Here is a 14926-nt window from a genome sequence, read left to right on the forward strand (position 1 = left end):
CAATCCCCCTGCGGATCAGTTCGTCACTGCTCAAGATGCTACAGAGAGAGGCATTGCAGGAAGCCCTAAGACAGACAGAGAGGTAAGTTAGGTGCTCACAGACTAGCTGCTCCTTAACCCCTTTTGGAAACCCCACAATCCACCACCCCAATCCTCCCCTGCCCGGTGGCATCCTGGTACACACCATCTAGCGGCCCACAAAACAGGTGCAGCTCAACAGAGTCCTGTCTTTATACAAGGCCAGACAACGAAAAGCCAACTCTGCCAGCTGCCCAGTTGAGCCCATCTCTCTGGCACGTAGGGTGTTTGCCTGCTTGATGGAGGCATGGGGGTGACGCACAGTTGGGAAGTTCTGCAGGGTGGTTTTGCCCTGTAACAAGGGTGAGCGGACACATCCCAGAGCACTTGGAAATGGGAATTTCTCTATTACCCGGGGGAACAAGGGGACATTTGCTCCTGTGCACCACTTAAATCCTAGGGCTTCAGAGGGACCCCATGGCTCACAGGCCTCATGCTGTGAGGAGAACTGTATCCACCCCAAGTCATGCTCTGACTGTTCAGGGAAATGTAACGGCATCCTTCCACTCACTCCTGCCACCCCCGGCTCTTGTCTCAGACTGACGGACCTGTCTGTGTTGTGGCTTTACATGGCACCACTGAGCAATGCAACAAGGTTGTGAGAATGCCAACAACAGGACATCATCATCAGACAGCGATTCACTGGGGATGGAGCAACTCAGGGACAGTTCAAAGCTGTTCTTGGATGTATGGCTCAGCTAAAACTGCAGTAAATCCCCCCGCCCCCCCAAAGACCCCATATTCCTATGTCAAGAAGCCACCAAAGTACCACCTCAATAAGCGGGAGTCAGAGGGAAAAGTACTTCTCCTGGATGCATACACAGCTGCCCTTTGTAGCTGTGATCTGGAGCCCACTAATAAAAGCCACCCCGGCAGCAGACCCTGCCATGTACCGCCAGTGCCCCGAGCGAGTTCTGCAGCTGATGGAGAGGAGGTGAAGAATGAAATCCCAGGCGGGACTTTACCTTCCAGGTGGCGGTGTTCCTCCTGAAGTAGGCAAACATCCGCGTGAACCAGTTGTAGATTTCATTCAATGTTAGCTGCCTGTCTGGGGTCTCCAGGATAGCCTGGAATTCAGAGGGGAGGGGGAACCCAAACCAATTACTTATAAAGCATCAATCCCAAGAGTCTGTATCACTGATTGTGGCTGCCAACCATGATGGGTGAGCTGCAGAAGAGCCAGAGGCTCTGTCTGGATCATGAAGGGGCTCATCCATAGATCTCAAAGCACACAAGCCTTGCTATTTGGGTGCAGAGGGAGCGTCATGCCTCGGGGCATGCAGCAGTTCAGTGGTGGTCTCCTGACTCCCAGGCCAGTGCCCTACCCACTGGACCGTGCTGCCAAAAGATTGCATGTGCTGAACCAACTATCTAACTCCAGAGAAAGCTCAGCTAATCTTGCTGTCCAAAAAAAGAGTTAAATGGAGTTACAGTGGCAGAAATCACCCTTCCAAACGAACCTTGTCTGTGTCAGGCATGGGCTTTTGCAGATCCCCCCGAGCCAAAGAACCAGCGGCGGCTCCAGGCACCAGCACTCCAAGCCCTGCGAGGGCAGTAGTGGGAAGTGGGGGCAGTGGGAAGCGAGGGCGACAGTCAGACAGTCTTCGGCAGCTTGCCTGCAGGGGGTCTGCCGGTCCCGCAGATTCGGCGGCAATATGGCGGCAAGTACACCGAATCCGTGAGACCGGGGACCTTCTGCAGGCAAGCTGCCGAAGGCTGCCTGACTGCCGTGCTTGGGGCGGCAAAAAAGCCAGAGCCACCCCTGTAAAGAGCGAACAATAGGAGTACTCTGATTTGTATTTCTTCATAAGCATATTTGCATACGCAAATCAAAGGCTCACACATTTGATCCGTGGGGCTGGAGGGGTTGAGAGAGGCTGATGGAGTGGCACAGACTATACCTGACACCCCAGAGCCTGTCCTTGGGTTTGTTCCATGCTGCCTGTGCTCCACACAAATGGCCAGACAGCACAGGGCCACTGGCAGGGATGCTGAGCCCCTCTATGCCCTGTCTCTCCTGGATTTTAAGGTGATGGCTGATGACCCTGGAGACTGGGCTTCCCCAATTATCCACAGAGCAAATATAGCACACGCAAGGCCGGCCTCCCCTCCAACACTGCATCAGGACGGATCAACACTATGGATAAAGAGGGGATCTTCACCTTCATGGATCAGTTCTTGGGCTTCTCCGATGAGACCCACATTAAAAGGGGGCAACCAGTGTCCAATGCTGTTGGTGAGGCAGATGCCCACCCACTGGGAACCCACTTTGCAGAAGCAGCTCTTTAAATGCACCATCATCATTTTTGTGAAATAAACATTACTATGAACAACTTACATAACTGAAGTGCCTTTTCCCTGAGGATCTCCAAGTCATCTGCACACAACCAGAGCAATGGAACTACACCCATTTACACCAGCTGAGGATCTGGCCCCCTAAGGAATTAACTCTCTCTGTGCTTCCCTGTGGAGTTGTTATCCTGATTTGCTAACTAGGGCCCCAGAGATCACAAAGCAAGTCGGTGGCAGAGCTGGGGATGGAACCCAGGGTCTGGACTCCCAGTTCTCAGCTCTGATCACAAACAGCCTACCGCATCAGGACGTAGCTGCCTTCACAGCCCCCGGAGCTGGTGGAGGTTCCTCACCTGCCGGATAAGTGAGGCATACGTGAAGGGCGGCCGGACGTCTGTGTTTTTGTAAAACTCGTGATTCTGTGCAAGCTCTGGGGTGGGAGGGGGGGAGGGAGAGGGGGAGAGAGAGAGAGAGAGAGAGAGAGAGAGAATATGAAGGAACCGAATCTAGTAACTCATACCACATGAGCATCAATGACCCACGCACCGCTGCTCTTACCTGAGGATATTGGGGGGCAGAATTTTTCGGGGTTTCTCCTGCGAATGGCCCCCATGGTCTGTAAGGTGGAGGAGCTGATGACGGATGGGCCCTGCCGCAAGGGAGTGATGGGGGCGGTGGCGGAGGTAGGGGGATGAGGTAAGCCATCTGGAAAGGTATCTGAAGTGCTCTTGGAGAGGGTGGCGCTTGAGACCAGGTTCAGCTGCACAGACAGGGGCGGAAGAAATTGAGAGCAGTTGGGAACGGACATGGAGATGGTCTTAGGTAGGTAGAGTGATTTGGTTCCACGCTGTGAAACACGGGAGAGCGCACAGGGCTCTCTGACCCAGGGGGATGAGCACTAAAGAAGGATCTCATGGATCCTGCAGGAAAACTTTATCAACACATTACAGCTCCAAATGGGCCTGACCCAGCTCCCATCGCAGTGACTGGAAACGCCCCCCATGGACTTCAGTGCAACTTGGATCCAGCCCTGAGTGTCTTAATCCTGAAGCCTTTGCAAGCCGACATACCAACTACACACAGGGACCACTTCACCCCCGCTGAAATGCAGCCAGCTCTGGAATGAGACTGTGGGCAGCTGCTGAACAGGACAGGAAGTGAAGCATTATGCGCAGGAAGCAGAGAATCCTGCCTCACACTGAAACAGCAGGTGGAATTCAGGAGTAATCACCCCAGCATGGTTGGCGTCAAGCCCTTGGAGTTACAGCTCACCTTAGAGAGGGCACTGCTAGAACATCACATGGGGCAACTCAGAAGGAAAGCTGATACCTGAGTCATCAGGACTTACTCTCTGCAGCACACAGGGATTCCTTAGAGGTGTCTGACCCAGGTACTGCCCAGGCCCTTGTGAGAGCTGAGCTAGGAGCTGGCGAGGGATCAGGTACCGAGATTTTAAGGGCACTGCGTATGGTTTGCGGGGGATAGGTGCAACGATCCCGATTTCTGGCTTGGAATTTTGTTCAGTGAGCTCTTTACTGGGACAGGGGAGGAGGCACTGATAGGGACACATTTGCTCATGCCCCTAGCCAGGTTCACTACTGAACAGGAGCAGAAGGACCTGGGGATGGAGAGAAAAGCCATGAAGATACAGGGAGAGCAGGCGACCAACAGAGAAAGACCACCCTTCCAATGAATAAACTCCTTCAGGAGGACGGAGTGATGACACCAAGCAGGAGGGAGGCCAGCATTCCCCGGAGCCTCCTTAACACAGAGGACATCAGCACCTGGGCTTTTCATGAGCCATGCCCTGCTAAAGCACTGGATGTCTAGTAAGGGGAGCAGCATGGACCACAGCCAAGCCCAGATCTCTAGGGCGGAGACAACCAGAAGCAGATCACTGGGGGATCATTACTACAAGGATGCCATAACCGGGCTTGAGACACTGAGTACATCGCAAAGAGTTCTGTGGCACCTTACAGACTAACAAACATATTGGAGCATGAGCTTTCGTGGGTGAATACATGCATCCGACGAAGTGGGTATTCACCCACGAAAGCTCATGCTCCAATACATTTGATAGTCTATAAGGTGTCACAGGACTGTTTGCCACTTTTACAGATCCAGACTAACACAGCTACCCCTCTGATATTTGAGTACGTCGGTGACGCTGCCCAGCCTGGTTTGCCACTGTGGCTGCAACAGGGATATGGTCTGCATGGCTTGGCTCAAACCTCTGGGCGAAGCGAGAGAGGAAAGTGGTGATAAGACATTGAGAATGGGCTTTGAAAGAGCTGGACAGGGATGGGCAGACAGATAGGATGGGGGAGGCACCGAGAAGGAGGAAACTCGAGGGGATGAGCGGCAGATGAGTATGGCAGGCTGGTGCTTACAGGTTGACTGAATGGCTTCGGCTCTGAAGGTCTCATATGGAGGTGGGCCATCATTGCCTGGAGACGCTCGCTTTCTTTTGCCAGCTGTGGGGCGAAGCAGGAGAGAAAAGGTTACTTGTCGCCGCAGGATAACTCCCAGGGCTATCTAGCACCCAACTTCCCAGGGAGTGCTCGCTGAAATGCGCTTTTGCTGCAAGCTTCCTTAAGCTCCTCTCTCATCCCTTGCTTGGCCCCACTATGCCTGGCACTGTTTGGCCAACGTTCTCTGAGTGCCGCTATGTGATAGACCAGTGTTGTTCTCTTCCGTCCCTGCGCCTTCCTTCCTCTCCCATGCCCAGAGGCTGCCGGTGCTGTGGTCTACACCCCCCACTAGCATCTTCCCAGTAACATCGAACGTTCCTGAAAGCCATGCACTCGTCCATGGGATTGCTTCTCTGGCCCGCTAAACAGCAGCCTTTTTCTATTGGGGAGGAAGACCTGGACATGTGCTGATGGCTGCTGGGGTGTCTGCCTGCCATGCCCATGCCTCTGGCTGCATAGAAACGCAGTGTCCCCAGCCCTCTGGTTGTACAGGCATTGCTCTATGTGCTGGGATGAAAAATCTATTGCAAAATAGAATAATTCCATGCCTCTTTAGATGTAGATCCATCCACCCCTCCCTTCTCCCATCCATCCACCATCCCCTCCCACCCCCCAAACTCCTTCCCTTTTCCCATGTCTCTGTTCGCTAGGGCTGTCTCTCTATGCTTCACAGGTGGCTGTCACTCCGTTCTGTATTCATTTCTCCTGCCTCCGTCAGAAGACCTGGTCCACTTCTCCCCATCCATCTTCTCGCTCTCTCCTTCCCATCAGCCTCTCTTGCCCACCCCCTCTGTTCTCTCCCAGTGAGCCTGTATTCCCCCTACCCACTGTTGGTGCATCAGATCCTACCTCTCTATACCCCCACAACACACTCCTTCCCATTTTCCTTTACCTACCCACCCATCCGCCCACTTGTGCAACATTGCTTTAATTGTGTGTGTTTGTTTCTCAGAGTGCGGGGAAGGGTGAAATATTCACTGTGGCACCAGGAGAGATTTTGAGCTGTGGAGAGGCAATGGGACCTGACACCATCTCTCTTCGTGTCACCTTCCCTTTCCGCCTCATCCCCTCAAACTTTGGGCCCCACTTGCAATCCAGGAGACACCCAAAGAGGCTGCCTCCCTCCTCCCGCTGGCTCCACCCCTGCTGATGCTGCTCCTTCGCTGGGAGTCGCGTGGGAAGCCAGGCAAGGAAGGAGTTAAAAGCAGCAGCTGGAGCAGAGTTGGCTGGAAGTTTGAGCAGCTGTGACGCTCTCGCGCTGTCGTGGCTCTCATTAGAGCTGACAGATCTCCCTTCCTGATGCAGACACTCTCTCCACCGACACAGCGGGAGCTCCGCGCTGAAAACTTTATAATTGGTAGCTCTGGTGGCGGCTTCTCCTCTTTACGCACAGAGCTTTCTGCTATCCCTTCAGGTTCCCCCCTTCTCTAAGTTCCAGTAATTGCTTTCAACCTCTTGCTTTAGTGAGCATTTGGGAACAGGACAGAATCACGCGGTTTGACTCAGGCGGCTTTAGAATCTCAACTTCACTTGCCAACCACTGCTCCTGGGAGTTTTTTTCTCTAGTTTTTTTTTTTTTTTTTGAAATGTCCACCCCTTTCCCTCCTTCGTCCCCTCCCCGTCATCAGTTTCAACCTACCTTGCTTTAACTCCTGCCAGAGGCTGCTAGCACTCTGCATTACACCACCTGCCCCACCACCCATTCGAGCACAGTCTCTTCTTCCATCTCCTCCCCCCACGCCCCAGCACACATGTGATCTAGCAGCCAAGGCAACCTGGATAACAAGAGTACCCCCAGAGTCAGTCACACAAGCTCTAGGGCTGGTATTTCCCAGGACAGGGCAGGCAGAGAAATCCATGGGAGGAACTGTAAATAAAAAGACAACGTGCGTGCATCCCCCTCCCTGTGCAATGGATACACACGTGTCACATGGCACTACAGTTCCTACGCATGGTCACACGCACCAGGCATCTTTGCATTCAGCATGTGTGCGAGAGATGTGGAGACCTATGTGCCGTATATACGTCATTAAAATACTCAGCATTCTCCCCTCACCCAGCTGGCACCACCCTGTCCCTTTACCCAAGTTTGCCTGTGCTAGCAAGAGCCTTCCGCAGCTGCTGCTCTCAACAGCCACCCTGGCTCTCTTTCGCCCTGAATCTCTCTCGCTTTGCAAACCTCAGAGGAAAGCCTAAATTTCTTCTGAATTGCCCTCTTTTGTTAACTAATTACACAAAGCACTTGGGGGTGGGGGGGAGACAGCTTGTATGAAATGCAGAGGATAAATCAAGGGCAAGATTTCCAAAAACAGGGGCCTGAGGGTGAGCTCCGAAGTCTACATTCGGACACATAATACACGGCTTGATATTGGGTGGGTGCTCAGCACTTCCAACTCTCCTGGCTTCAGGAGGACTAGGATTTGGCTCTAGAGTTGGCTACAAAATATTGCATGTCCCATGGGTTGCAACCATTACACAGCATTCATGTACACGTGGTGCCATAGACAGCAACACAAAAACACACACAACACACTGGTTACACTGTGCCAGTGTCAAACCCCCACATGCTATGGAAGCAAATGTACAGTACATGGGGCGTTCTGGCTGAAATTTTCAGAGGAGCCTGTAGAAATCAGGTGCCCATCTTCCACTGAATTTCCCCTTGAAATAGCCAGCTTCCACTTCTTATGTTGGTTACAATGATAGTCTCTCTTTTTTGACCTAGCAATTCAATGTGTTGTTGCACATGTACATGAATGTGGGATCCACCATGGTTTGAGTGACTGATTCCTTCCCCCACTGCCCACCCACTCGCACTTGGTTTCGGGGCAGTACCCCTTATCCTTAAGATAGATGGGTGACTGCATGGCAAAATGTGCATCTAATTTGCAGGTGCAATTGGCAACTATTTTTCTGCCTATATAAGATTGCACGTTGTTGTAGCTAAGGCCCAGGTGAGCAGATCTAGGAGGTCTGACAGTAATTTGTCAAACATGTTTCCTGGCTCTTTGTAAGTCACAACCCCAAATATTGGGAATATCCCTATAAAATTAGGACATCTGGTCACCTTAGACCCAGCTATTCCCTCCCGATGGAGAACAGCTTAATTCTGCCACTTACATGCAGGGCAAGTAAAAAGTTTGACTCCACACCACCCTTCAAGTCTTTTTGGTTTGCACCTACCTGTATTTCCAGCTGCTGTACCACTTGCATTTGAACTCGACACTGGGCTGTGCTTCGGTCATCAAGTGCGTGTTCCGTATTGAGGTGTCTAGACAGAGAAGAACAGATTTTATATTGACAGTTCCCAGAGCCCACCATGAAACACAGCACCTCCTATTGGCCCATGTCTGCACCTACCCATGGCCTGCAAGCACTTCTTATCAGTATTACAGGAGCACTGGAGGCCCCAGTCAGGCCCCAGTCCCTGCCCTGATGAGTTTGCAATTTAAACAGATAAGAAAAGCATGGGAGAGGAAGCCGAGCCACAGAGCGGCAACGTGACTTGCCCAAGGTCACACAGCAGGTCACTGGCAGAGCTGAGAAGAGCAGGTCTTTTACGTCCCAGGCCAATGCCCTACCCCCTGAACCACAGAGTTTGCCACAGAGAGTCCAATGAAATACAAACCAAACAGCTGGTACCTGTGGAGGGTGAGCCTGCAAGCCAAGCCCCGGGGGAGGAGAGAGTATAGTACAACAGTTGGCTCCTTAAGCTCAGCAGGAAAATCCCATTTCCAGGATGTACATTGTAAGACTGACTGCACCCAAGGAGCAGGTTTCCAGGCAGACACAGGCAGCATCTTGGGGATTCATTTGCATTCTATAAGGGACTCCCCAAAGGCAGGAGGTGGCATTTATGAGGTGTTCCGCATTCTAGACTCTCAGTGCCTCATGAACATTCACGCATGAAGCCTTTCAAACACTCTCCCCCAGGCAGGTAAATATGATCAGCTCCATTTAGATTAGAACCCAGGGTCCCATGCCTTACCCACAAGGCCCTTCCCTTCCTCTCTCTGCAATCAAAACAATAACCTTGTGGCCACCTTCGGCAGCGGAGCCTTCTCCTTACAAAGTTAGGGCCTTGCTGGGACCCGTGTACAGCCTCAAAATGGCCCCCGCTCGCTTTCATGGAAGAACATACGGGACCAGTCTTAGTCATGATTCCAGGTTGAGTGCTCGCTGCCAGCAAGGAACTCTGCTCGCTCAACCACATGGACGTCCCAGCCACGAGCATGGACCGGGATGTCAGGACAGACAGAGAAATCCCCAGGTCTGGAACCCAGGGAGAGTGGAGATAGCTCAGTGAGAGGTGCCGGGCTGTGGACTCTCGCTGGAATAGGGTGATGCCTTGCTCTTCCATGCCTCTCAGACTAGGATTGCCGTCCAGCCAGGAATCAATCCTGCCCCACACAGCTCTGTGCCATCTTCCCTCCAGGCCCCATCTTGCTAAACCACAGGAACTTGAAACATGGCCTCCTGAGCTTGACAACGCAGCACCAGTCCTGCCTCTCCCTGCAACTGTGGCACACGAAGAAAGCTCGCTCAGGGCGCTGGTGGGCGCCAAACAAGCAGGAATAATTCTCCGCTGGGGTGAATTCAAGGTGCAAGAAAACATTAGGGCTGCATTACGTTTTGATGTTTTAAATACACCTGCCCCGATGGCACTGTCTAAAGAAGCCCTGGGTCTTGCAAATGTGGAGACCCCTCGTTTCAGACTCAGCTGCAGGTGTTGCTGCAGGTGAGGGGATTTGGGAAAGAAACACAATAGGCAGATCCCTGTCAGCCCCACTAACTAAACGAGCACAGAGCGCGAGCCTCCCCAGTGCTGTGTGGTGAGTGCTCCGCACTGTCAGTGGCCTGCCATTGGTGTCCCCTTTCCCGCTTTTCTGAGCTCTGCGGCCTCCTCTTTTCCCTTCACCTTGAGCCATGCCGCTCCTCTGCCTGTTCTCTCTCCCCTGACCCTGCCACTCGACAGATCCCTGCTATCAAACTTCTCCCTCTAATGTCAACCAGAGCCATGCAACAAAACAGCAGAGAGCCTGTGTTCCTGGACGCTGCAGTATCGGGAAACCGAGCTCCCCGGGCCGGGGGCAGCTGCTGCTGACATGCCGAGAGCAATATCCAAGCTAGAATCTGCATGACCCATGCTCCCCAGACACGCTATGCTGAACTCACTCCACTTGTCTCCCTTTGATCTCTCTCTCCAGTCCCCCTGCTCAGTCAGTTCCATCCCTTGCTCTTCCCCTTCCACCTGGTCTGGATATTCCTTCTGCTACCATCACACATGGTACAAACAGGGCAGGATCCTCAGATGGTGTCAAGCCAGCCTAGCTCAATGGGCTTACTGGTACCAGCTGAGGATTTGGCCCACGGTCACCCGAGTGCCAACTCACAGTGTAATTGTCCTGCTGCTGTACTGTGACTCAAGAGGGCAAGTGAGGGGAAAACTCTCCTCTCCAGTAACTGGGATTTTACTTCACATGGGGGATGTGTGGCATCTCTTTTAGTGTTCCATGACTTTAAAAAGTCTCTTTAGTGGCAGGTCAATCAGATCAGAAATAAATAAGTCATCTGGCCTTGCACTGATCTTCACCGAATTAGTGTTTGACCCCCCTCCACATTGCTTTCCATCTAGGGCAGTGTGGCCTAATGGACAGGACGGTACGCCGGGTCTTGAGACATGGTTTCTATTCCCAGGTCTGCCACTGACTTGCTGCATGACCTTGGGCAAATCCGTACAAGCTAAATATTATTATTAGAGTCCTCCAAAGCCTTTACAAACATGAATTAATGTAGTTTCCACTCTCCACCCCCAGGAAGTAGGTATCGGGGAAACGGAGGCACAGGGAGGGGAAGTAGCTGCGCGAGTTCACACGGGAGAGTCGACAGCAGCGACAGGAATAGTTTTATAGGTTATAAAGCCAGAAGACACCTTTGCGATCACCTAGTCTGATCTTCTGTATAACACAGGCCAAACAACTTCCCTGAATTAACCCATGATTGAACTACAGTAGGTGTTTTAGGAAAACAACCAATCTTGGGTTGGAAATTGCCAGTGACGGATTCTCCATCACAACCCTGGATAAGTTCTAAAAACGAAGTCAGGCTCCCAAGCACTGTGCTCTGACCATCAGGCAATTTTTCCTGCAGAAGCCACCATAAATTTCCTCAAGGATCATATGTATGTGCAGATAACGGTATTTCATTTCTCTTGACTTTCACACCATCCCTTCTGCTTGGAACTTCCCGCATGCTGTGCCAAGCAACCTCTCTGTCTTCAAAGCCATTTAAAACTCACTTCTTCCAGGAAGTCTTGCTACAATAATCCACCATGCGGGGTTGGATGGTTGAACCCTCTCCATTTTCTAAGACATACAGATTTGGAAAAGGTGGCTCATCTGGGGCTCTATGGGCTTATGTCGCATTATGGGCTAGATTTTCACATCAGTGAGGTGTGTAGTTCCATGGCAAAATGCATGTCTAATTTACAGGTGTAATTATCAGACACACAAATCAAGTAATTGTATGTGCCAGTGACATTTGCGAGTGCAACTATGCAAGTAAATTAGCCATCAATTGCGAGCACACAATGCATGCCTAACTTGTTAGAAAATCTGGCCCTGGACAGTCTGTGTCTGATTTAGGTTGTACGCTCCTAGGTGTAAAGGCAATGCCTCTATCCATGATGGAACCAAACATACTACTGGTGTGCAAATGATGGTCATTTTGGTGACTCGGCTTCCAACCAGGACTGAGGACAAAATTCAGAGATACCATGGGAGAAGTTGTCCAGATGGGATCTACCCACCAATCAGCAGCAGAAGGTACCAGGATTCTCACTGAAAAACTTGTTTATGGGAGATTTCCAGACCTATCTTGCAAAAACAAGATGTTGAGGACAAGCTTCCAGACTTACATCTGAACTAACACAACAAAATGTTTGAGTTTCTTTCATCACTACTACCTATCTAGCTGGAGATGGACTAGGGGTCTTTACTCCTTGCTCCTCTGCATGGTGAGACTAAGACATGGGTACTTCTGCAAAGAATAAGCTGTCAAGAGTTTTAGCATTCTCTGCCAAAGGAGGAAAGTGTAAAATTGGCGTGGGACGGGGCAGGGGTGGTATCTCTTATCTGGAAAGGGTTTTCATTCTTTCATCTCAGTGTCAAAAAGTTTCATTCTTCCTTCCTGTGTCCAGGGGTTAAGTTCCTCAAACTGCTCCAGCATGTATAAGAAGCCCAATAACTTGGTTAACTCTTTGATAGAGGTGGGTGCAAATTGGTCCTGTGGATTCAGATGCACCCAAAATTCAAGCTGGTTGAAACATCTCAAATTTAAAAATGGAGACAAATTTTTTACAAACATCTTGGCAAAAATTCTTCCCCCTCTTTCAACTGTCTCTACCCAAAACATTGGAGAAGCTCAGGATTCAGACTGGTACTTCACAGATGGTGCCCTGCTCTGCATGAGTCAAACCAAAACTAGCAATCCAAACACTGCTGAGCTTCTGATCTAGTTTCAGTGCTAGTAGGTTGGGGCCATTCCTGCTTGAAGTCCACTTGTGAGGTCAGTGAAATATTAGAGAAACTGAGGTGCAGAGAAGCAAAATCTTACCTAAGGTCAAGCAGCAAGCCAGAGGCAGAGAAAGGAATTGAACCCAGGAGTCCTGAGTCACCAAGCCCCTTGCTCTAACCACTAGGTGGCACCCCTCTCTGGCTCCTCTGCCTTACTTCATTAGCTGCAGCAAGGCATCGTCTTGCAATAGCACAATGCCCCCTGTCCTCTCCTCCTGGCTCTTTCCTTTGAATAAAGTTGCTTTCCCCTTCTTAACCCATCTCTCCACATGCACAGCAGTCACTCTTCCCTCTCCCCCAACTGAGCCTGCCTTGGCATTTGCTGCAGCTGGCACCTGTTCCACCCTTCGGTACACCCTCCCTGAACAAAGTAAGGAGGCAGACAGGCACATGGCTGGCGAGATCAGCTGACATGCTGTTTGTAAAACAGAAGTCTTTCAGTCACAAATCGACACACACACGCACAGTGCATCTCTGCCCCAACTCCCACAACATTCCCTTCAGTGGGGAGAGGGGGAAAGGAAAAAGAGAAAAAAAAAAAAGAAAAGAAAGAAAACCCGTCAGTTTCTTCTGACGTCTTTGCTAAAAATCCTGGCTACAGAGAGATCTAATTGCAAATGAACTAATTAAGTAAACCTCTGACGAAGCGTGAAAACAATTTGTTTGACCCTGACGCTAGCGGAGGGCTCTTAGACAGAGGAGTTAATCAGTCAGTGACAGAGCCCACAAGCGGTGTCAGCAGGCTGCCGCACTGCCATCTGTTTCTTTCTCTTCTCTCTTGCACACTGGCGCTCTCTCTCTCTTTTCCTCTCTTGCAGAGGGTGAGCTGCTAACTTTCCTAGTCTGTCTTCTCTCGCCCTCCCCTACACAAGTTCTATGATTTCTCTAGGTCTCTTACAGTCTCTTCTCCTCTAGCATACCCTCCCCCTATCCCCCTGAATATACAGACTAACCTCCTTGTTATGGGGTATGGGTGGGGGTGGGGGGAGGGGCGCACGCCAATTTGGCTATTACGCTTGAATCTACAGTCCACCCACTGGCTGAATTGAAGAGTTTCCAACTCCAAGACACAGGGAGTGCTAGCACCCCCTTGGTACAGATGGGGAACTTGGGCACAGAGACACGAAGGCCCAGAGTTTCCAAAAAGTGACCAGTGATTTTGGGGGCTCAATCTGAGACCCTCCCCCTTAAAGGGGCCTGACTTTCAGGCAGTGCTGAGTCCTCTGGAAATCAAACCTGGGCAAGGAGCTGAGTTGGGTGCCCAAAAAAATCACTAGCCACTTGTGGAAAAATCGATTTTTTAAGGCCTCACCTGTAGCCTCTGAAGAGATAATGAGCTCTGCCTAACCCCGGACAGTTGGAAGTCATGGCTTTTCTGACCTACCTCTACTGCCCTCAGCCCGGGGTGCAGGTGCAAGGACCACCCCTCCCTCTTCGGCCCAAAGCAGTACTGAAGTACAGGGTGCTAGCGACGGGGAGGGTCTGAATGGTCCCTGAGTGCAGGGCAACTTGCAAACCACCACACTGGCTGCACAACCTGGGGGAGCCAGGAATGAAACGACAGCCCCGGAGAGACACAGCAGGGGAGCGACCTACTTGACAAACTGTCCCAAGTCCTCACAGAGGGTTTCACAACCAGGCCACTTGCATTCTCCGTGTCCGTACAGAGGGTGGGCGCCAGGGTTCTCTTCATGAGAAGAGCTGCTGAGAGAGAGAAAGAGAGAGCGCGTGAGATGGAGGAGAAGGAACGAACCGTTACACTGGGGATCTTACACATGACAGGCTGGCTCCTGCAGTTCCAAAGAAGCTTCCACACCAGGACCACCTCAAGATATTAACACATCTCCTCGCACCTTTCAGCCAAGGCTCTCAAATGCATCAGTCAAGCCTTATGAGGCTGGTGAACATGATTACAGCTCATTTTCCAGACGGGTAAGCTGAGATGCAGAGAGGTTAAGCGACTTGCCTATGTAGCAACACAGCCCAGCTCCCTCAATTCCCAGTCCACTGGACTATGCTGGCACCACTCCCAGTAACAAACAATGGAGTCATCTAGCCTTTTTTTAGACCTACAGGGCAAAATAAAAGGCTGGCCCAGCTCGGTTCTACCTGTCCCTCCTTGGCGTGAGCATGGCGCTCTGTCCATTGGGGAGAGAGTGGTGGGAAATGGGAGGCGAGACCTTGGTGGCCGAAAACGAGGTAGAGTTTGAAGTGTTGGTGGTCAGGTCGAGGCCCTCTTGCTTGATGCTGTCTTCTACAGGCTGGGTAGCGGTGACCTCTTTCCAGAGCTGCTGCAGGTCCGAGGGACACACAGCTACACGCCAGATGGGGTCAAGGGAGAGAGGAGGAAAACACACACACAGAGACAAGGATGAAGATATGGATCAGAGAACCACCGCTGCCCAACAGTAACCTGCGCTGAGAAGAATCCAGCAAAGAGCAGCTTTTAGTTTAATCAAGAGGGGTGAAGAACACCAGTCTGACAGTCTTAAAGGCCTGAGCGCTACCTAG

The 14926-nt window shown here is 51.4% G+C and overlaps 1 protein-coding gene across 5 annotated transcripts in view; it reads right to left on the reverse strand.

Moving 5' to 3' along the window:
- FOXP4 (forkhead box P4) overlaps positions 1-14926 on the reverse strand; it is a 133326-nt gene that overhangs the window by 16633 nt on the left and 101767 nt on the right. For 3 of the 5 annotated variants that reach the window (XM_032768361.2, XM_032768347.2, XM_032768326.2), the window contains 7 exons: positions 14525-14729; positions 14012-14119; positions 8025-8112; positions 4761-4844; positions 2929-3130; positions 2724-2800; positions 1044-1145 (listed from right to left, as the gene is read on the reverse strand). In XM_032768361.2, coding sequence (XP_032624252.1) covers positions 1044-1145; positions 2724-2800; positions 2929-3130; positions 4761-4844; positions 8025-8112; positions 14012-14119; positions 14525-14729 — 866 coding nt within the window. The remainder of the gene's footprint in view (positions 1-1043; positions 1146-2723; positions 2801-2928; positions 3131-4760; positions 4845-8024; positions 8113-14011; positions 14120-14524; positions 14730-14926) is intronic. The other 2 variants (XM_032768353.2, XM_032768338.2) reach the window with 1 other exon arrangement.

This window comes from Chelonoidis abingdonii, chromosome 4, assembly GCF_003597395.2.
Source record: "Chelonoidis abingdonii isolate Lonesome George chromosome 4, CheloAbing_2.0, whole genome shotgun sequence".
In the NCBI taxonomy this organism is placed as follows: Eukaryota; Metazoa; Chordata; order Testudines; family Testudinidae; genus Chelonoidis; species Chelonoidis abingdonii.